The sequence below is a fragment of the Corapipo altera genome, unplaced genomic scaffold, assembly GCF_003945725.1.
Source record: "Corapipo altera isolate COAL_440 unplaced genomic scaffold, ASM394572v1 1, whole genome shotgun sequence".
Lineage (NCBI taxonomy): Eukaryota > Metazoa > Chordata > Aves > Passeriformes > Pipridae > Corapipo > Corapipo altera.
The window spans coordinates 33,540,572-33,563,715 of NW_020884873.1; the positions used below are offsets into that span (position 1 = coordinate 33,540,572).

Here is a 23,144-nt window from a genome sequence, read left to right on the forward strand (position 1 = left end):
TGCTTGGGTGCAAGGGATTTACCATGCTGTTGGTGACACTGGAAGCTTCTTTTCAGCCTATGGAAGTGGGTCTCTCGAGTATTTCTACATTGTATTTCTAGATTGTATTTCTACAATCTCAGACATATCTGTCTGAGATTTCTCAGAAGGGAAAAGGCTAAATTCATGTGTGGTGGCTAGCATGTAACAGAATGCCTGAAGCTTGTCCAAGTGCAGATTTATTGCATGGCAAAGAGAGGTGATGAAGTATTTGAACCCTAGGCCTACTGGCCAGGGTATCCCAGCATATTGGACCTGCCACACAACCATCATGGGTCCCAGGCTCAGCTCTGCTCACAAAGTCTATGACTTTTGGGCTGCATATGAATGTGCGAATCACAGATGTAGCTCCTGGGCTGCAGAGTCTGTCTGATGCTTTCAGCATTTACTGTGTCGTACATTGAGTAGACATATCTGATGGGTGCAATTTGAGGTGTATATATATTATGACTAATTAACATGCATAACTTTTTTGATACCAAGATTGAGAAATGAGTAACAGGAAAAAACACAGCAAATCTGCATCTTCTTTCCTATACAAAATAACACTTTTAAATGTTTATTCTTGTTGGGATTTGATTTTTTTTGATGTTGTTTTAAAAGCATCTACCACATTTTGCATTAGGTAGAAAAGTATACTTTATGTGTTCTTTTGGCGTACACATTTTGTGCGCGCTTTTCTATGTACACTTTATGTGTACTTTTCTGACTGATACAATCTTTTTTCTGATCTATACACTGCCCTGCTGACCCGGTATGCTGTCTTTCGGAATCAGATATGAAGGATCTGTGAGGATCTGAGATTTTAATAGATCTCCGAAAGAGATTATAAGATTTTCAAAGGGCTGTTCTACATGCACAGTATTTCTTCTTTCCAGAAATGATAAAAATAAAACATATCTTGTTTCCAGAAAACTTTGATAGCTTCAATTATGTTTTCATAAAAATATCTATTCCCTTTGTATTACTTAAGAGTGCAACTCCCCCATAGAGCCGAGTCTACAGCTGCTACAAATTGCCTAAAAATGAGGAAATGGAGAAATTTCTACTTGGATTGTTTATTTTCACACCTTGATAAGAATATTACTACATCTTGATTGTAAAATCTGGCTCTGTGTTCTTTGGGGACAGGGAAGATTTCAAAGAGTCTTGTTTTGAGATTTAGGCAAATATTTATGTGAAAGTGCTAAACCTACCAATGTCATGCAGTCTGGTTGGCTATTTTTTCTTCATTTACTCAAGTAAGTGTGAGAGTATGCATCAGTGATCACCACAAAGACGTGTGTAGACCACAGTATTCAAAGGTTTGTATTAATTATATGGGTGTGTAGATTTCTAGTGGATTTTACTGGTGCTATTTACTGTCTGTGTGGTGGTAAATTCTGAGAGCTCCGGGAATGTTTTAAAGATATTGCAAAACTTTATACAGGCATCTGTATGGCCCCAAACTGGACAGCAGATATCCATAAAGAGATTTAGAGCATGGCGGAGCCCTGCCTGATGCTTAAAATCTGGGAAATGGTTATAGGAACAGAGTTGTTTTTCATAAAATGAGAATTTTATCTGGTCCTACTGCTTCTGTATTTTAAAAAATTACACAAGCCCAAGAGATATAGATGCTAGCAGCAATAACAAGAGTAATGGTGATGTACACTAACGCTCATGGAAATCTTTGAGAATACACCTACAATTCAAAGCACATGAGAGCACTTGGGATGAATCCTGATCAAGAGTTTCTGCCACTTGTACCAAGGGAGGCTTACCATCACACAGTAGTTCTTGACTGTAACCTCTTACAGTCCCCAATGATGAAGACAGGATACATTCCTAACTTAATCCAGACTGCCACATGGTAAAGCCATCTGGGAGGATATTTTGAAGGAAACAGATGGAAAAGGAAGAGGTTGCTCTGAATGTAGTATAAGATTTACATTATCCTCCATGAACTTCCATGTAGTCCCCATGTTTACACAATTTATCACTATTTCCTCAGACAGCTCAGATTAGGAAGCCTGCATTACCTCATGTTCTTGTTGTTAATTCTCAGTCTGAACCTTCCTACTTTAAAGGGAAATTCAGTAGTATAAAAAGAAATCAGAGAAAGGCAACAAGACTTGAGTGAAACCCAGCAGCATGAAGTTCCTGATCGTCTCAGGACTTACACTGTTTTACCTCTCCTTCTTTCAGCCTGAGGACGACACTGTCATGGGCATTTGCTCACAAAAATAATTTTTGTTCTCTGCCATGCACCTATACCAGCAAAGCTGCAATTCTGTATTACCATAAGAATGGGAGCAGGATCTATTGATACCAGGAAGGATTAAAGACATGTCAATGATTTCACTGAACATCCTTCAGGCCAAGGATTAAAAAAAGAGAAATGTTCTTTGTGTAAAGACATGGCTTACAAATAATTTAAAAAGTGTTATTTCACTACTCAGTTGTGACAACTGGAGAGTTGTAAACAGCCTTCTCTCTCTTTTCATGTATTCTTCTGTGCCTCCTTGCTTTCTGCACAAACACTTCCATTATTAATGGGAATGTCAAAAGACTTTCTTTTCTCTCTCTCTCTTTCTGTCTCTGACCACAGAGATGCTGCCAAGGCACTGCTGCAGGAGCGGTGGCATCCTGGTTGAAACACGCTACAGCATCCCCACCAGAATCAGTGCTTCAGCAGAGGGACAGGAAAATTCATACAGGGAACACCGGTGCTTTGGTTCAAGTGCCTACGTCACTTTGCCACCAGTTAAATCTGTCATTACTTTGTTCTCCTACCAGATGACAGAGTCCAGGTCCCCTCTTTGTCCTCCTATACCCCAGCCTAGCCTCAGTCTCTGGCATTTCTTACTGTCTTGCACTCAGGCTTGCACGATTATTGTTCAAACAAAACTTGCAGGAATAAGTGCCCAGGGATCTTGTAGACCTGGTGGCACCACACAGGCCATTGGTAGCAACGGTTTCTGCCAGGTTAGGCTTCAGGCAGAGCCACCAACTCTAGATCCCTTCTTCCTGCTGATCCCAGTGATATGTACTAGAAGAAAAGGCAACACAAACAGCCTCCTGGGAGTCTTTGCCTCCTGTATTTGGCCTCCTCTGCGCAGCAGGGTTTAAGCCTCCGAGTCTCTCAGGTGCCACAGAGGAGATAGCTGGCTTTGCGCACTGGCAGATTTACTATCCTGTTGAAACAGGAACAGCCTGATTGCAGCCATAACATTTGAAGGATATAGGCGAGACCAGGGAGGGGAAATATCTTTTATTAGAACAACTTGTTGTGTTTTGAATTGTGTGGTATAGTCAGAAGGTTATACACAGTAAGTCCCTCGGAACTTACACTGTGTTTCTTGCATAAGCTGGCCCAATAAAAGACATTACCTGTCCTTGCAAAACTGACCTTACTTGAAAGTACTACTACATTCACTCTGTATGTTATGTCCACCATTCAGAGACACTAACCTGTGCATGGATTCACACTGTTGAGACTATCTTGATTTCTTTTGTAGAAATCTGATTCCTGCACATGCTTTGGAGAATTACATCATTTTACCCCTTCAACTTACGGTTAGGATGTTTTCTGTTTCTTATATAACAGATCCTAATTCAGATTACAGTGGATATTACAACAATATACACTGTACAATAATGTATTAAAACCATAAGGTGGAAAAGTGAAAGTATTATTCCCTTCTGAAAGCAGACCTCTTTCCAGAAAAGCTTATGCTCCTGACTCAGCAATCATCCATCTGCATGGAGATACAGCAGCACAGCCCATGGACTCTGGAGACCCAAGGATGGACTTGCTCTCACGCCCACAGGCTTTTCTGCTGGTGCACATGTAACAGAGTGCTAGAGTTAGGTTCTTGGGGTTTTTAACACAGGGCAGACTGGGACAAGAAAATGAAGATGACTGTAATTGCAGTGTTTGACTGGTTTCACCTTGTGGCTTGCATCTGTCCAGAGTGTTAAAGAATAATACCATCCAATAAAAAAAATTCAAATGTGTTAGTCTTTATGATGGATCCAGTCTAGTTACAAAGTTCAGTCTATTTTATTTTGTGGATTTAGGGAATCTCTAGACCCATGGGGAGACTGGTTTTATGCATATGCCCCTCCTTGCTGTAACGCACTCCCCAGCTACCTATGTTCAGGATACACAGAGATATCTATCAGATGCTGGACTCACACCATGGAGGTGTGCACGTGTGTCTGCATTACCATTGCAAGGTGAGACATGCAGAAAGAGGACAATTCTATGCAAGCATCATCCACTGCTTCCCCTTCTCTTTCCCAAGGGCCATCACGTGAATTGCTCTGATGGTTGTGCCTAGCAAGCCAACAGCTTTTCCCCCAGTTCATATGATTGATGTATTTCCCTTCTTTCTTTACAGTAAAGGAGACCAGCTGAAATACTAAAAAGCTATTTCACTTAGTCTAAAGAATTTAAATTAGCTTTTCTTACCTGACCAGGCTTCTTTTGAACCACTTGTTGAGGCTGAAAAGTAAAACAAAAGCACAGTGAAAAACAAAATTCCCTGAGAGCACTTAACCGTGATTTCACAAACGATAAGAAAAATGTTTTCAGCAATAGAAATAAAACACAGGCAAAGCCCACATTCAGAAGTGGAGAGATGTACATACCCAGCTCTCACACCCAGCCCCTCCCACACCTATCTTGCTCTGAAGTAGTTCAGATTACCATGGAGAAAGAGGAGTATGTTAAGTTTGTATCATTAAAACCAAAGTGAAGTCTAATTTAGCATGTTACATCTTTCAGTTCTTCTATGGTACTGCTAGATTTCCTTTGCTGTATTAACTTACCAGACCATGGGAGTGGCCTGAGTTTAAAACTGTATTTTTTTGTCTACACTGATGCTGTTCTCTCTTATGACACTCTCTCAGCCATGAGTGGAGTGTCCTGCTGTGGGGAAGCCCTCCCTCTTGGTCATGAGCACAGCTGGGGTACAGTTTGGACAGAGAGGTGAAGGACACATAGCCCCATTCCTGAGCCATGGCTTCCCACATGACCAAAGCCATCCCTGCCAAAACCAGGAGGCTGGGGTGGGCAGTGATTCCAGCCCTTGGAAGCTCTGGTTTCAGACCTTCAGCTGCATGAAGGTGATGCTCGTGTGCTGACCCTCATGAGCCTACTGATGTGATTTTGGGGATGCCCATCCTCAGGCAGGTTGGGTGTATCCACCTGCCTATGCAGGACCTGGTGTCCCAGTGGTTCCTCAGCAAATCTCCTTCCTGGCTGCTCCTACCCAGGACTGGGAAACATGGTCCTCACACGAGTCAAGAGACCCACCAAGGTGCCAGTGTGCTTCATCCCCATCTGGGGGAGGAGGAGTACCAATTAAGGGACAAATACAGACATGCTTAAAATCCACCACCACTATCCACATGATGTGATGATGTTTGTGGGTGCTAGGAGCAGCATGGAACAATAAAACCACAGATGAAGGATGAAATTCTGACAAAGAAAGAACAAAAGAGCTTTTCTTACTTCAGAGGGGCAAAGCTCCTGCCTACCCCCCTTCCCTGCACTGTTTTCAAAGTCTATGAATCACACCCAATGATTTTCTTTCTGTCCTTCCTTCCTGCTTTATCCTAATCCCAGCCACGATTTCAGTGCCTTGCTTGGGCAGAAGCCAATATGCTGTCCCTCTGCATGGCCAAAAACCTAATTTTCATGACAGTGTAGTAGGAAATAACTGGAATATTTCTGAATAAGCAGTTTAATGTAACTGGCCTTTCAGAGCAATATTTCAGTGGGAAGGATCAATGAAAGTGTAAATTAAATGTAACTGATTCAATTCAGACTGCCCATCACAAGCGTCCCATTTTAACAAGAGATGCTCTGTTTATTTTCAGTCTTTTTCTAACTCAGCAGAATCCTAGTGCTGTTATATTTTTGTATCTGTGCCTCAGGCTCCAAATTTTGCTCTCAAATAAATATGAGAAAAAAAATTACGTGACGGCTGGGTCTGTCTTTAAACTTCAGGGTGGACCCTTTTTTTTCCATTAAACTCCCTTGCAATGGAGCAAGTATTATCAAGGCACACGTTTTATTGATGGCTTCTCCAGGCGGACTGCAAGTCCTGAACTCGATGGACATTTGCTGCCCTTGGGTTAAGGAATTATTTGTTTCAAAGGAATCTCTCATAATTAAGGAACTTACTGAGCTCTTCTGTAATCTGCCACTAGTGCTTTTCTACCTTATTTTCTTTTTTTTTGCCTGCTGATTACACCTGTACATGTGTTTACTCCCAAACCACATGAAATCCACAGACATTTTTAGAGGCTGACTGTTTTCTTCTACTCAGAAATCCCCATATATTTTTGGCCATGCACTCTACATTCATGTGACTCTCACACACTGTGGCTCAATGAAATCTTCTGAAAGAGCTGCCAACTCACCAAATTTTCCATGAATTAGGTCCTGTCCTGACACTTCAGTGAGAGGAAAGACAATGTCTGAAACAAGGCCAGCTCTGGCTTTCTGCCTAGTATGTGTCACAGTAATTCTACCAGCTGCCCTTCTATACAGCAGTTCATACTTTTCAGACCACCAAAAAGCCCCTTGAATACTTTCAGTGATAGCTGGGGCTTGAGCTGCCAGCATGTTTTTCCAGCCTCTGGCACCGGTGGCTCTGGACTGGACCTAGAAAGGTTTTTGTGTGTGTGTTTGTTTTGTTTTGTTATTTTTGTGAATGGCTTCCACAGGGGACTCCGACTCCAGCACAGTCCTATCCAGCCATTCATAAAAAGCAGAGGGAAAATATTGTACTTTGCCAGTTGGAAACTGTCTCTTATACTGACCAAGGCTTGCAAGTATCTTAGTCATTCAAGACCTTTGCTATCATACTGCTCCTTGGCAGTGCTTGCTTACTACCAGCTAGTGCTTACTACCACTTGCTTACTACCAGCTAGTGCTTACTACCACTGGATTTGGGATCTGGAGTTCAGTGTGTGATATGCTTTCTCCCTTAAATGGAAGCAGCTCAGCTATGCAAGCTCAGAAGCAGGGCTTAGTCCCTCAGCTGGTATTAGTGGTACACACCACTGACACGATAGGAGCCATGCCCACTCACGTCACACTGAGGGTTATGGCTTGTTGCAGCTGAATCACTGCAAGGGCCAGTTTTCAGGGGCATTGCTTTTCCTGCTTCAGCCTGGTTGTGTGGGAGAGCTAGCTGGACAAATAAATCCAGAAAGGTCCAGTCCTGTGAGGACTGCATGCTTACTTAGGTCACCATGCCCAGAAGAACCTAGGTGTAGAGGAGTAACATGAAATTTCAAAAGCACCTCTCTCATTTTCTTTAACTGTTGTGGATGTGATGCCTTTGGAACCTTCTTGACACACTACAGATACTAATGCCTCAACTCACTAAACTTTGTGTTCACTGAGTTATCTTTCTGGAGCTTCAAAAGAAACATCTCTGATTTACAAGCATGTTGCAATTGCATGTTCAACTAACTGGAAAGAAAGAGAATCTGCCTTGGTTATTGAGAAGACTGTAACCATAAAATACCCACGGACAAGAGACTTTAAAGAGGTGCTCTGGAGGAAAATAAAGTTGTACACAAGACACGAGAGCTCTGAACTATTCTGTATTCTCCCCGCCAGGAGCCTGCAGAGTAACATGGCAGAATTTCTACTCTGTCAGAGGTTCTCTCACTAATGTCAGTGATGCTAAGTAAGGAGAGATTCATGCAACACAGCACTTTCACATTTCATTTTTATCCTAGGTTTGAAAAACAGCTGTCATACACTGCATGTATATCAGCTGAAGTTCCATACACTTGAAAGCAAACTTCAGGGTTTTTTACAAAGTCAACATTAAGTATCTTTCTTAAATCTACATGAGACATAAAGAACAAGTGACAGTGTTGGAAAAATCCTATGGCCAGGTCTTCAAATATGCAAGAACAAATCCAAAATACAGAAGTATTTCTTTTGCCGGGTTTTAAATATTAAGTATGTGAGCTAAGGCAAAAGATAACAATTTAGAACTTAAGGCTAATATTCCTAACTTTGAACAGAAAAAAACCCACAAAACACCTGAAAAGGAATGTATAGGAAGTTTTTGATTGTTTTATCTTTGCTGTAAGTTTTGGATGTTCAAAGTCCAACTGTCTATCTTCTAAAAGACACTTCTTCCACTCCTCCTTTGTCACCACATCCCTCAATTTTTTTTTTATTTTCAAATTCTGTTGCTTTACTCTTTGTCACCATCCTAGATGCATCCTTACAGCCTATACCATCACTGGTCAAACAATTTCCTTGCCTTCTATGTGAGAAAATGTATATCATGTGATATATTAATATTCATCTTGTACCAGTGGCCAAAAGTTGTATCAAATTCAATTTGTCACACTTCTCATTCACTGGAGTCCTCTTATCCTGTGACTTTTCATAATATTAGAAAGCTAAGGAAGGAAAAGGGTAGGATATGGGTAAGTCTATTTCAACTACTACAAGCAATGCTGGAACATATTTTTAACGATCAGAGATAAAAGCACTGGTTTGAATGCAAATCGTGTTCTGACTGCTGTGCCTGAAGCTCCAAGGGCAAGCTGCACACTCACAGTGCTCCTAGATTTTGTATTTCTGTCTTCCTCTTCAAACTGAGTATTATGAAAATGTCTGACTGATGCTTCTTGGCAACAGTAATTCTCTATTTTTTTCCAACAGCCTGACACAGACATGACATTTCCATGAAGGTAGCTCTGCTGGTGAGACTAAATGACCATGGTGTAAACTACTATTCAGTTAAGATGACATTTATAGTGCTGACAGCTCAGAGATCATTAAAATAATTTCACAGGTTACTCAAACACTTGTAGTTCTAAATTAAAAGATGAGTAAAACCATATTTAGTCTTTTTGTCTACACATCTTTGAAAAATCAGCAAGTTCATATTATATCTGTTGAAACCAATATAATCCAAAATAAATCACGTCTTACAAGCAGTTCCATATGAGAGCAGAGTAACTACCATTTTGCCCTACCGCTTTAGTTGGTTTGAGTCCAGCCTTTTTCTCCCTCTTCCATCAGAGTGATACAGCCCTGGGACCAAGGGCCCACACAGCCCACCAGAGAACCCTCGCCTTCAAGCAAATCCACTTGCAGCTTCTTGATCATCAGCAGGAATCTACCCCAGATTGCATAGGACAATGTGTCTGCCATTTGCTCCTCAGGTCAAGGTATGCTCATGGCTTGCTTTAGAAATTATCTCCCTTTTGAGGCAGTAGCAGAAATGCTTCTTTATCCCATCAGTAGTGATGGGGGAAGTCCACTCTGCCCAAGTAGGACTAGCTTGTGTTTTGGAAGCACGGGTCATGAATTCTCCTGCCTCCGTCACATGTTTGCAGTCAACTGGCAACTGTGATGTCTGTGTATGCACACTGCTGTGGGTCATTAGAATCTAACAGCAAAACCATCTGGCCCTTAGAGTTCAAAGGATATTTCACAGTTCTCTGTGCAGTCCCATAAATGAGGCTAATAGTAATCTGTGGAGAATTCCGGCAAAATCTATGGAATTATTCTTTATTTCCTATCCTACCTGGCAATCCTCTGAGTTCTGAATACCAAATACAATGTCAGGTCATTAAAAAATATTTATTAGCTTTTAAACTGACCTTCCTTGACTGATGTTGGAAAAGCCTGCAGCATGTCAGGAGCTGCACCAATTAGTTGATAGTAAAGAGTATTTCTATTCCATTCGTTGAGGAGAGCAGAAAGCATGAGAGTTTTCCAAGTACACAAAGTGAGTTTTAATAGTCATTTGGTTGGTAACAAAATTTTATATTTTAATTGGCAAATTCAAAACATGCTACTTCAAATAACTCTTTTGGTAGTCTGAAAATTCAGGCAAAGGCACATATATCCAGTTAGGTATGTATATATCCGATGGAACTCAAGCATCTGATTTCATCAGGGTTAGGATTTCACACATTTTGTTTACAGAAACCTACCTTCACTACAAATCGTCTGTGAACTGCTACATTTGCAATGGTTTTATGTTCTGAGAGGAATAAAACAGTGAAAGGAATTTATTAAAGAATCAAATTCTGTTTTCTTTTATGCTCATATAATCCATTACTTTTCAGTTGCTTTGACCAAACCTTCCTCCCACCATTACAGATCTTCACAAGTACAAATTTAATGATTAGAAGGGGAAGGGAAAACCCATCATTTTTATTCATCTGCTAGCTAAACTGTTAGTTCAAGCACAACAATATTCTGTTGAGCTTATCAAGGATATAATCAAAACTCAAAGCACAGTAGCTTTGAGTGCTCTTGATAGATTTTTATTAATTGTTATAAAGTTTCAGCCAGTATTGGTTACATTTCCATAAAATATTTAGGGTAATGCAGCTTATGAAATAGCCATTTAATAACCCTTGTATCTGTGGTTCAATACTACTAGCAAAGTTTAAATTGGTGTACTGAGCTAAAATCAATACATTTTGTCAGCAGGAGGATCTGCTGTTGCTGACTGCTCGTGTTCAGAGTCATTATTGGGTTCCCCTGTTTCTTCATTATCATCCATCATGTACTTGGTAAGTTTTCCTGATGCGTTTGGCTTAAGTTTAGTTTGGCATCCTGTGCATTTTCTGCTAAAATATTACAAAACATTTTCTGTCTTTCAGAATAATTCTAGTACGTAGTTCAGCATTGAGGGTTTTTTAGATATACACATAAGGAAACATGAGCTGGCTCTTTTGTCTGGCAAACGTCATATGTGTCTGTCTATTTATAACTCCTTACATATAGTCTGTCGACTATTGAGAAAGCCAAAGGGGAGTTTTCAGTTATTCTTAGCTATAGTGTAAAGAAAAAGCCCTACATTTTAGTAGAGAGAAATAAATTATAAGTTATTCGCAAAGAAACCAAGCCCTCATTATTCAGGGATACAGTGATCAGAAACTACTTAGCTTTATACCTTGCAGACCTCTCCAGACAAATAACTATTGTGCTATTTATCTCCAGACTATCTTGTCTGTTTGGATACAGCAACTCCTGTGTTCACCATGCATTTCTCTTGGCCCATGTGGAAATGATTTTTGGTCACAACTAAACAGGCTAGATTTGAATTGATGACCTAGAGGTGGAAAGCACTGTATCACATTACCATCTGGTTCCAACTTTTGTTTTAGAGTCTTCTTTCCTTGTTCAGGCACCTCCTGCCATATGGACTGAAAACCCAGGGCAGTTCCTGTTGCAGAGGCCATTCTCAACAGAAGCACTGATGGCTGCATGGAGCTGATCAGAGCTGCAGAACTGTCATCAGTGGAATCATCTCTGGACCTTACTGCCAGGAGCTCTGGAATCCCCCTGACCTTTGCACTGGTCTCCAGTAAGGCAGTAGAGTAAACGGCACACTAAAGTTCCAAACAAGCCAATCTGCTGCAAAATCTGCTGCTGTTTGGAAAGTGAACTCTGAACTTCAGTGATTTTGCTCAAAATGTAACTATTGTCAGGTAACATTCATCTTTCTGATCTCCTATGTTCATTCTTCGCCTCATTTTAAGGTCACAAAAACCTTCACTCATTTGGTAACAGTGTCCTTAGTAATTTAGAAATTCGAAAACATGTACATCCCATTTTCCACAATGAAAGCTTATATACAAGTAATCAGCTTCATTTCCAGGCCTATGAAAGCTTCTGCCAACAACTGGCCCAAGCTTAGAGGCAGGAATGGACAAAGAACTGAAGTGGCAGTGATGGAAAACAAGGGATAAACTGCTCCTCTGGGCAACACTGGGACTACAGCAGTGTCCCAGCAGTATCAGGTGGCAACTCTAACCCTAACCTTCTCCATCAACGCCACAGTGCTGCTGCAATGGCCATGCCACAGCCCAGACCTGCACTTCTTCATAAGAGCTCCTGAAGGAGGATACTGGTGCAAATACAGTATGCACTTCCCTTGGTACCTTCATCACCCTGGAAAGGCAGCCATTCGAGCTACCTTGAAGGTAGTGAGATTCAAGCTAAGGAGTCTGTGTCCTCCCTTGGGTAGTTCCCAGTGGCAGCCTGTGGCATGTTTCTTCAGTTTAGTTGCATGCTACAAGAGCTGCAGCCTCCAGAGATTTGCACTTCATGTTTTAGCGAGGCACATCTCAACCAGAGGAGGACAGCATCAGAGTGGGCAGGTAAGGCAGGTGCAGGAGACTGTGATCTGCATAGAAAACCTTCGGACTTCATCAATAGGAGAAAACAATCCAGTTCAGGACCTCAGCCTGGCTTGCATACATACCACCTTTCCTCCTACTGCATGGGGCCATGTCTTCCAGACTGCCTAGAAGAAGGAGTCCTGGGTTGTGCTATGTCCTTAACAACATCTGTTATGTGGCAGAGAACAAGATGGCGAAGGAAAGAATGCTCCCAGCTGCATGGCGCAGAAAACTTGTAGGGCAGTGCTTGACACTGTCTGTGTTCAGGCACTATTCAGCTCACTGAGCACAGGCACAGCTCTAGACATTGTTAGGAAGAGCTATCTGTCCCCTCATCTGCACAAACTGGGGTAAGGATACAAGGGATATAGGTAGCCTTTTGGCACAGTCATTTCTACCCCTTCAGGGATATAAATAAATCACCTTGTACAGAGCTTATGTGGTCAGCCCCAAGGGCGGACCTAAGCTCCTGCAGGAGCTTCCTCTTCCCATCCAACCCATTGCCTCCGTGACCTCCCATTGCCCTGTGATGGCTGGACAGGGTTTTTCTCCAAAGAAAAGGCACACAGCAAAGGAAGGCCAATCAACTGTGCCTGGCTGATTTTCTGCAGCTGAGGATCTGGCCTGAGGCACTTCTCTTGAACTTCTTTGTCTGAGCAGATCCATTGGTAGCCACATGGCTGGCTGAGGATGTTTTTCTATGTCTGGGATATACAGATGTCTGATTTCTGTCTCTCTATTGAATAGATTTGATAATTATTACTGCCTCCAGGACACTGATGCTGCTAAGATTGTCTGTCAGAGTCCAACCAGAGACTGCTGATATTCTGGCATAGTTTCACAAAGAAGTCAGTGTCCAAAACAGAAATACATTTTCCACGTACTTGAAATATACCAGGGGCTTGGTGATGAGTTGTTGTAATTAATCCACTTCCTGGCTTGATATATTTGGGGATCATCCTGGTGTGTGGCATGTTAAATACTGAGCTCAGTTCATACTCTTATTTTTTAAATGGAAATCACATTCATTATGTTCAAAGGCTTGACTTCTAGGCCCTCCCTGAAAAGCAGAAAAACCCACCACCACCGCATTGCATTTCTGGTGTAATTTTACTCTTAACAGCAATTTCATCACATGAATCATTGTGAAATCCATGCAACACAGTAATATATTTTAAACGACAGTGGTAAACCCATTTTCTTCTTTATCTAGCTAGAACCCATTTAATAAAAGATCGCAAAGTCAACATCTACAATATCCTATTGTCAGCCTCCCAACAGCATCAGAAATATGAATAGTGTCTGAGTACACATGCTTCCCCTGGTTTGAGAGTGAAAAAAGGGGGAAGAGAGGGAGCAAGAAAGATATTCTGTTCTTGATAATCCTGGTGTAATTTTGAAGTTGTTCTATTTATGTCCCTGGACAGACTCTGAATTTAGCCCAATCTAGGAGAGAAGAATGTGACCATAATTTTACAGGACAATTACCTGACTGTCTAGCTATAGTTACTTAATACCCTTTTGGAAGCTACATATGACCTAAAGATCCTACTTGTTGCTTGGATCTAACAATGTGAACATCAAAGGTTGTGTGTGTAAGGTATGCATGCAAATCTCCTGCAGATTTTTCATAATAGTATTGAAACTCGATACCAGATCAAGAATGCAGCGCCTGGAGCACCTTACCACAGCCCCGCTCCCTGGTACAGCTTAAAGTGGTTTCCTTGCTCACAGAGATCCATCAGCCTCTTGGAAAGTAGCTGGCTTTTAAATGTTAGGGTTGCTAGGCAGGGCTTGTGAAGATTTTACCAAATGCAGGTTATTTCAGAGAATAGGACTGATGGATATTTCATCTCACTTCCTGAAAACTCTTCCATATTTTGTTGCTTCTGTTGCTGAAGTGACACAACCTGATTTTTCGTGCTGCAAAAAACCCCCAGCTAAATCCTGTCCTTGGCTAAATTCTGCCCTTGGTTCAAACCAGTTCCAGAGTCTACTCTGGTAGAGGTAAGTGCTTCCATCTCCCAATTAGTTACATTTTATTGTGCTTGGAACCTCGGTGGCTTGGGACATGCCAAAAATGTACCAGTTGGTAGTATCTGTGGCTAGGTGGTCATGGCAGAAGAGGTGAAAGCAGCTTGCTGGATGAAGGAGGAGGAGGAGAGCTGGTCTCCAAATGGTGCTGTAGTTGGCACAGAGAGGCATACCTTTTCTGGGAATTAGGTAACCTGGGCAGACAGAAACTTGATTCACAGCTGAACACAATGTGCCTCGGTGAGATCAACACCAGACTGCGTAACAGCAGCTGCATGATCATTTTAGCACTGGCAGCAATGTGGCCAAGGATACTCTGCTACTTTAGATATTAACAGGTAAGGGTGATGGTGCAGAGCAAGGTCTTTCTGCTGGTAGTGGCTCCCAGGAACCTAAACGTCCCCACATTCTATGGCCATGACTGCCTAATCTCAAGCAAGGTTTTCTCTTGAGATGGGAGCCTTAAGAGTGTGCCTTGAGGCAAGGCCCATGGACACCACAGGTTGCTGTGAGCCCACTGCTCTCCCAGGCAAACCCTGTGGCCAACAAGGAGGCCACCAGCGAAGGAAGGACAGCATTTGGAAGAGGGGTGGGGAAACAACTTGGGTCAGTGTGGGTACTCCTAGGTGCTTCTGGAAATCTTAGGCTAGTAGGGAACAATGCCAGGAAGTTTTGGTTGGGTCGCACAGTGGGAAAGATCCAAAGCGAGAGGATGGAGGAATGAAAGTGGCAAGGAGAGATGGGAGGCAAGAAGGGGACCAAATTCACACCACCTCCCCTGCTTACGCACAAATGGGAACAAGGTCTCTGCACTGCCCATTATGTGGAAGGAACTGAGAGGAAAAACAGAAATACATTGTTCATATTTCTTTTCATCCACCAAAGCACACAAGATGGCTGTGTTGTGGCCATACTTTTTGTATGAAAAGTTTAGATATAAATATCAGATAACGAAAAGCAATCACAATATTTAAATACGTAATCTTATATCTGAATATCCTTTCCATCTCTGCAGATCCTAAAGTGATTTGAACACTTGAAGTGACATGGGAACCTTTTAAAGAGATGTGTTTCACTCTGCCCTGCAATGCAGCCATTTCTGGGATGAGGGCTGACAGCAGCTTTAACAGCACAAGACAATGTTACATAGAGTTGGGGCATGAGGTGAAGAATAGCGTATCCAGTGTATGTGGCAGGGGAGGAAGGATGTAATTATCCAGACTTGAATTTAGCTAGTACACCAGGCTCAAAACCCCAACTCTTTTGAAAAGTGCCATGGGAACTCTGATGACCACAAGTGGTCAAGGCCTTGATTTTACATCTCATCTGAAAAGCAACACCTCCAACAAAAACTTTCTTGAGTACCATGAAAAGGTATTTTTCCTAAGTGAATCAGAAATAAAAGGGAATCTCAGCACAGCAGCCAGGTGTCCTTGGAGGTATTTACCTTGTTTCTCAGTTAGCCTATATAATCTGATAGCCATGGGCACTTGAAGAAAACAAATCTTAGATGTTCTAAAGGGTGAGCCAATAGATTATATGTCTTCCAGCTATAAAGTTACATATATGTAGGAATATGCTGCAATGCCTGCTCACAAGCAATTTAAAATCAGTTATCAGTCTTTGCTTTAGGTAGGTGTTGGTTTTGAATGCACTTGAGGAAACAGTATTATGTACATAAGAAAATGTTAGATGGATTTCACTCGAATGAGATACATGAAGTGTAGACCAGTAAACCTAACAGTTTGCCTCCTTTATAGGAAATCAAAAACAAAATTGTGAGTTTTGACTGACAGCAACAGATTGTCCTATTTTCAAAGAAAAATCTAGTTAGCAGAAACACAGGCATGTTTGTTCCTGACCACATTGGAAGCTTGAGTGAGCATTTGTCTGCTTTGTTGGACACATACAAATATTATTTAACTCATTACCCAGCTATTTTTTTATTTAATAATACTAATTCTATGAATTATTAAGTATTATGTGCTTATGCCCTCAAAAGCAATTGAACTTAATGTTTAACATTTTCTCCTATTTCCTTTCTGCTGCTGCCTTTTCTGTAATAGGAGTGTTTCTGCTTTTAGCCAGATTCATTGCCTACAGTATTAGAAAAAAACCCAGCAACAAACATACAAAATCCAAGCCTTCTCTTGCTTGTTACTTTACTCAGTTTACTATGCTCTCATTGTTTTACTTTAATCAATGGAGCTTGATATCATAATAATTTTCCTTAGTCAGTTCATAATATCAATTCTCCTGTAGGTGAGAAACAATACCTCAAGAAATAGCACCTGCTATTCAGGAATATCGTGGGAAATTTACATTTCCACTTTGTAAAGTGTTATTATTTTGGACTGACAAAATTTATTTCATTATTCCAAAATATTTGGATCCCTGAAAGCATGAGAGAGAAATGGGTGTCCTAGCTGGTCTCTCACTAGCTTTTCATGGTCATTAGTGATCAAGAGTGAGAAGACAAAACAACTCACTGCTGAAAGATGCGTGCCTCACAGGCAGCTCTCCCTGTTACCCCCACAGGAGTATGGGAGTGACTCAGCTGTTTCATCAGTCTACTCCTGCTTGGCCAGCCCTCCTTTGCAGCAGGGCTGATGTCTGAGTGCATCCTTTCTTGCTAGGCAAACAGCACTGAAGAATGAGGTGGCGGATGCGGCCAGAGGATTTATTTCCCTGAAGAAATACAGGATGCTTGAGCATGGTTTCTGCAGGCACTTGGATGTCTTCCATCTACCCTTTTATTCATTGAGTGTGAGAATGCAGTATTTTGGGACCATGGGCAGCGGAAGGAAAGCTGCCCCCACCTAGATGCTTGCAAGCCTTGCCACGTTCACAACAGCTGTAGCCACGTTCACAACAGCCCCAAAATAAAAGTCACCCTTTCAGCATTTTTTCCCCCGCAGGGGCATTTTGAGGTGACCACCAACACAAACTCTAGCAATTTTACTGCCTTAGCGTTCTCAGCACAGCCCTGAGGTTGGGCAGGAAGGAGGAGACCTGTGAGCTGCTGCACATTTCTGATCCATTTTCTATACCACAAGGAGTCCATTCAGCTTTAGCACCCTTCTTCCCACCACTTCAAACTTATCTTTGTCTGTTTTGTTTTCTCCTTCCAAGCTTACACTGGTGGGGAAGAGTCATGCCCTGCAGTGCATAGCAGAGTACCTGCTTTGAGGAGCTGCAGCTGGGGCAGTGAGCGGTGAGGCTGCATGTTACATCCCTTTATGCTCATGTCAGGAAACATGTGCTGCTTGAAATAACCGGGGGAGAGGGTTGTCCACAACAGCCCATTGTTTCTCCCAAGGAGACCACCCTGCCACCCAGAAACATACCAAATGGTGAGCATGAGGCAACTGGACTGAAGGCAGAAATATTTCTAAAAATGGCTTTATTTGTGGAGGTCTGTTGATCTCGCTCCATGGCTCAGGAGGAAGCGTGACTGTGGGAACGTTCTTGCACAGTTTGCCTCTTCTCAGCTGAGAGAACACATCCCAGAGAATTCACTGCTGGGAGGAATGCCTTGAAGCAATTTTTTTGTATGATGGTGTTTCAAGACATATCTCTATTTCAAGTTGCAGCACTGGAGACTGCTAATGGAGGGCACTGAGTATTACTGGCTGGTTTAAAGGGAACTTTCTTTTTGGCTGGCTGCACGAACGAGGTGCAGCATAGGAGTGCACTCATCACCAGCTTCCCTGAATTAACTGTCCAGCCCCATGCACACCAGGGAGCTGCACTGCCATGGCCAGCACAAAGCCATCCTGCTGCCAGGGAGCTCCGTATTACACAGTGCCAAGGGTAATGCAGATTCTTCTGTCATGGCACAGGGACAAGACTGAAAGCTGCTGCTATGCCAGCAAGTCTAAGATGCAGATGTGGCACTGGCACAAGCAGATCCAAAGCTATCCAAACTTGTATGAGCTTAGTTTGCTTCTCCTGCCCAAGAAGAAATGCAAAGAGGTATAAAGTCACCACTCCCTTTTCCAGATAAAAGGACTCTAACAAACCAGGGAGTCCTGCCCAGGTACATAGATTCAACAGTCAGTGTTGACAGCAAGGTCTTTCTGGCAGAAGAGAGCTGAGAGCTGGCATCGACTCAGAGGTTGCTTGCACAAGGGCTGTCTTTTAAAACATCATCCTGATAAAATTATGATTGTGTTGAGAGATGCTCATAAAATGCTGAGTCATTTCTTACTCAATTAAGGAAGATGTCACTGAACTTCCAAGGAGGCCTGAGTAGGCTACTCCCCTCCACGCTGTGCTGAACTCAGAAATATCAATCTAGGTGACACTTTGGATGACCAGGGCTGCCAGTCAGAAAGTTTGAATGGTGAGGAACACCTCTCAACAGGAAGAATCAGTGATGAAGATTTGGAAATAACCCTTGCAATTACAATTAGCTGTTTGGTACCCTCTTCTGCCTGGAAGCTTTTGTGCTACTAAAAAGTTATCTAGGAGAGATGGCAAGAAATGACTGCAAACCAGTCAACGGTCACCTTCAAGGTTTATTTAAAGTCAAGATGAGGAGAAATGCCAATGTTTAACATTTAAACAGAAAAATGTTTAATTCTAAAACATTTTATGATTGCTAAATCAATATTAATACAGAATATAAACCATTTTACAGCCTCCACACAGGACTCTGTTGTTGCTCCCTTCCCAAGTAGTCTGTTTTTTGGGCAGATGAGCACTACCAGTGGAAGGTTCAGAAATGCTGGTCCTAACATATAACTCCAGAGAGATCTGATACCCTTTCTCAGACGAACTGACCAACGAGTTCAGTGAGAGTTCTGCCTGAGTAAAAATACCAGGTTTTGGCCCATTACCTTCAAATGGATAGAAGAGTTTATTTGTGGTTTGAGGTACTTCCTCCTGTCTGAACTTTCAGTTTTCCAGACTGAGCCAAAGAGGTACAAAGCAGGTTTCCCACGATCCCCCAGGTTGTATGTGCACTCCAAAGTGATCCCAAATTATTCTCTTGACTTTTGGGACTTGTGTTTGTACCTGCGACTGCTGCATTCACTGAGCAGAAGCTGTGGGTAGAGATGGGACGTCTTGACAATGAGCTTTAACTGAGTTGAAAAATAATCTTTCTCCAATGCTAGCCTCCAAAGACAAAAATATTTTTTTAACATTCTTTAGCCTTTATTCCCTCTGCAAACTACACGTTAAACTACAAATATTAAAAGGCTCTTACAACCTACAGATGAAAACCAGGACAGGACAAGGCAGGAAAGCAAGATTAGAAACAACAGCCTATGGCCATGCTTCCACCATTTATTTCTGTGACTTTGCTGCAACAAGACCATCCAAAAAACAGTCAGTGAATATTCACAAGCAAACCTCACATGAGTCCACCAGGTCTTGCTAACATCACACAGCTGCCACCCTGTCCATTCACAGAATCACAGAGTATTCTGAGTTGGAAGGGACCCCACAAGGATCATCAAGTCCAACTCTTAAGTGAGTGGCCCATACGATTGAACCCATGACCTTGGTGTTATTAGCGCCAAGTTTCAACCAACTGAGGTTATCTCAAATTCAGCTCCTTACACATTTGAACTTCATTCATTCATTTGAGAGAAGATTCTGCAGTTCCCCTCTGGGTCCCTCAAGCCCATTTCCATTCTAGAGAGCACCCCCATGCTGAGGGTTGCAAAGCAGTCCCCAGCTCCCCTCCTTGGTCTCCCCTTGGTCTTTGGGAGGGGAACATGGAGAGGAAGTGGCTCTGACATGTATTTTACTGATGGTTTAAAGCTTATGGTCTGAATGCTCTGAATGCCATGGAAGATTACTGTCACATGTCCTAACCCATTGCCTATCTGTTGACATAGTATCACCTTTCATAAAATGCTGGATACCATTTTTCCATCAGCACTGCTCCAAACACAGGAATTACAGGCAGGACACAAATCCAAATAAGCCTTATATGCTAAATAAAATAAATAACAATCAGTCCCTTAAACATTTTCCTTTTAAAGGAATTTTCCTTATTTTAGATCAAACAGTTCTCCTTGGGATCCATGCTAATTTGTACTTTCCAGTGTCATAAATAACTAACACAAAGCAAGAAAAATACTGATTCAAAATCAGCCAGATTTATATTTTTAAATTCTAAAATATATGCTCATGTCAGGCTTTGTACACTGGCACAATTTCTGAATGAATGCAAACAAAGCAAGATCTGCTTGAATGCATCCGACCCCCTAATGCATACTTCGCATAACTCCAAGTCACTGGACCCAGACCAATTTACACCAGTTTAACAGTTAGCCTGCAAGGTTCACATGAGTGTGGTATCTCTGTGAGTATCTTCTTCCTCCCCTCTGCCTCAAACCTGTGAATGGGTTTATGTCATGTATCTCGGTACACCTCTGAACTATTTGGATTCCATTCAGGTCTTGGACAGTTCAGTCAAGCTGGAAAATCCACATGCACCTCTGCTACCTCCCCTTGCTCTATACGTACCCCCACAGATACTTCCCCAGACTGAAGGAGAGACAACATCACCTTTTCATTGGAAAACTCATTACTGATACGCTAGTTTGGCATGGACTCTAAAATGTTACATTTTGGGGTTTTCTATGAAGAAAATATCTTCTGAAATGAGCAAGTACTTTCAGTTCAAAATTTTTCATCTGAAACACAATTTTCTGATAATATTTCAACAGAAACAGCCTTGTTAGTAGCTAACAAAGTTTTATACTCTGCTGTAACAGAGCACCTCTGTGTGCTTCTACTCCTGAAACCCATATCATTCTCCATCCCTACAAATTTTGGCTTTCAATATGGCCTGCAGGTCCATGGATTCCATTCACTGACTTTGACTCGAGTGCCCTGCTTTTATTTTCTCATCACCTAAGCAAAGAGGAGGGTAGCACATATTAAACCATCGAATTTGTCTGCTCACAAATAGTCTGGGCACCAGTACATTGCTGCGCTCCCAGGGTTTAGACCATGTCGACTCTGCAGCCCCCAAATGGCCTAGAGAGTGGTCTGTGGGGGCTGCATGAGGTGTCTGTGGGGGCATCATCCTGCTTGTAGGTAATTTATTTGCATAGAATTATCAAAAGTAGCAAAAAAAACTAAAGGAGAATGAAGAGCAATTAAAAACTGAATTAGTGGCATTTGACATCTACATCCTTATTTTTCAAGGCATCTGACAAGTATTGGAGGCCCATAAGCCACACTGAATCTTCCTTGCAGGCCTCCTTTGTTAATAACTGTCTATAACGTCATGCATCCTCTTCAAATCAACAGAAACTACCAATGCGAGACCAGATTCCCTCTTCACTTGACCAGATTACATTCCTTTAAACCTAGAATATCACTGCTGACTACATAAGACCTCAGCCTCCTTAGTACTAAAGCTGACTTTGATGAAAAGATTAAACAAAAATTAGCAGTTCCTGTAAAACAAAATATTTGGATATTACACAGAATTAAAAATCAAGCCTTGGTTTGCTTCCTGCCAGTTGGACACGCTAGACTGAACATCCTTTTTAAATTCCACAGGTAATAAACTTGCACTAAATGAGGCTGGTCTCAGCACAAGTCTGTACTGATGCCAGGCCCAGTAATCTCTTTCATCTGTGCTGCTTTGCAAGCACTAAGGCTGCAAGGCATAGGGGTTCATGAAAAGACCTGCTTTATAGGTTCACTGATAACTTGATAGAGCTGATAATGCAATTATTTCTTGCTGGGAGCCGATAAAGTTAAACAGATTTTTGTAGTAGTGGCAGAGTAATGTCAGAAATGAGCAGGAAAAACAAGGCCAGTACAACTCACAGGATGTGAACTTCTGCTTCCTAGATGACTAAATAAAACAAATCCTTCTCCAAAGGATGTGCCTGTAACCCAGGCTCAATGTGGTGGAGGTGCAGTCAAGATAACTACTGTGGAATTCAGGTAAGGGCTGAGTGCGTGCAAATATGGCAACAAAAGGCCTCATGACACAGGATAACTAGATATGCAATATGAGAAGCCTAGTCATCTTTTCCTGATGAGACAGTCTCCAAGGTGGGAACTGACCAGTGGAGAGGGAAAGTGAGAGCCAGCTCTGAATCTTAAGACAGGCATGCTTTTCCCACATGAGGACAACACTGCTGCTGGCTGAGAACTTGAGCTGCCACTTGCACAGCTCTGCCATCAGCATGCACTGCAGCATGCCTTCCCATCCCTTCAGACAAAAGTGGCCAGGCTTGCTCAGACCAACCATTTAAACTGATTGAACTAATCCCGGCGATTTTGCTTGGAGCAGATTAGGAAGTGCTCACAGACAGCACCCAGCTATGTGGGGTCCTCCACTGGCAAGGGGCAGCTAGGACAACTTATCCTCTTTCCTCCACTGGCCTCACCCACTCTGTACCATCCAGGCAATTAGTTCTTGCCAGCGTACAGCTCTGGAAAGGATGAAGCTTTGCTTTCAGATAATTTCTACTGCTACAATAATGTGAATTGTCTTTATGGTAACACCAAACTGAATAAAACACTGAACTGAGGCACAGCATTTAGGTTGTAGTAATTAACAAAGCCCCAAATACACCCAACAGACACCAGAAGGTGCCATTGCCATCACCTAGTCTGACCTCCTCCACAACACAAGTCTTAGAGCTTTGCCCAGCAATTCTTCCATCAACATCATAATTTCAGGTTGAAGTAATGCATATATTTTAGAAAAACATCCAACTGTGATTTAAAGACTGCAAGTCTTGAAGAATTCACCACATCCCCTAAGCAAGCTGTTCCCATGATCAAGTGCCTTCTTTCTTCAACATGTATACTTCACGAGCATATGGGAACTGAAAATGCAAAGGGTGAGTGAGCCAAGTTCTGGTGTTCTGGCAGGAGCAAAGAATCAACCTCCTATCAGTTTTATG

The 23,144-nt window shown here is 42.1% G+C and overlaps 1 protein-coding gene across 1 annotated transcript in view; it reads right to left on the reverse strand.

Annotated features, from left to right (window-relative positions):
• Positions 1-23,144, reverse strand: part of HMGA2 (high mobility group AT-hook 2) — a 120,269-nt gene that overhangs the window by 18,004 nt on the left and 79,121 nt on the right. The window contains exon 6 of the mRNA XM_027665854.1: positions 4,496-4,528. Within this exon, the coding sequence (XP_027521655.1) occupies positions 4,496-4,528 (33 nt within the window). The remainder of the gene's footprint in view (positions 1-4,495; positions 4,529-23,144) is intronic.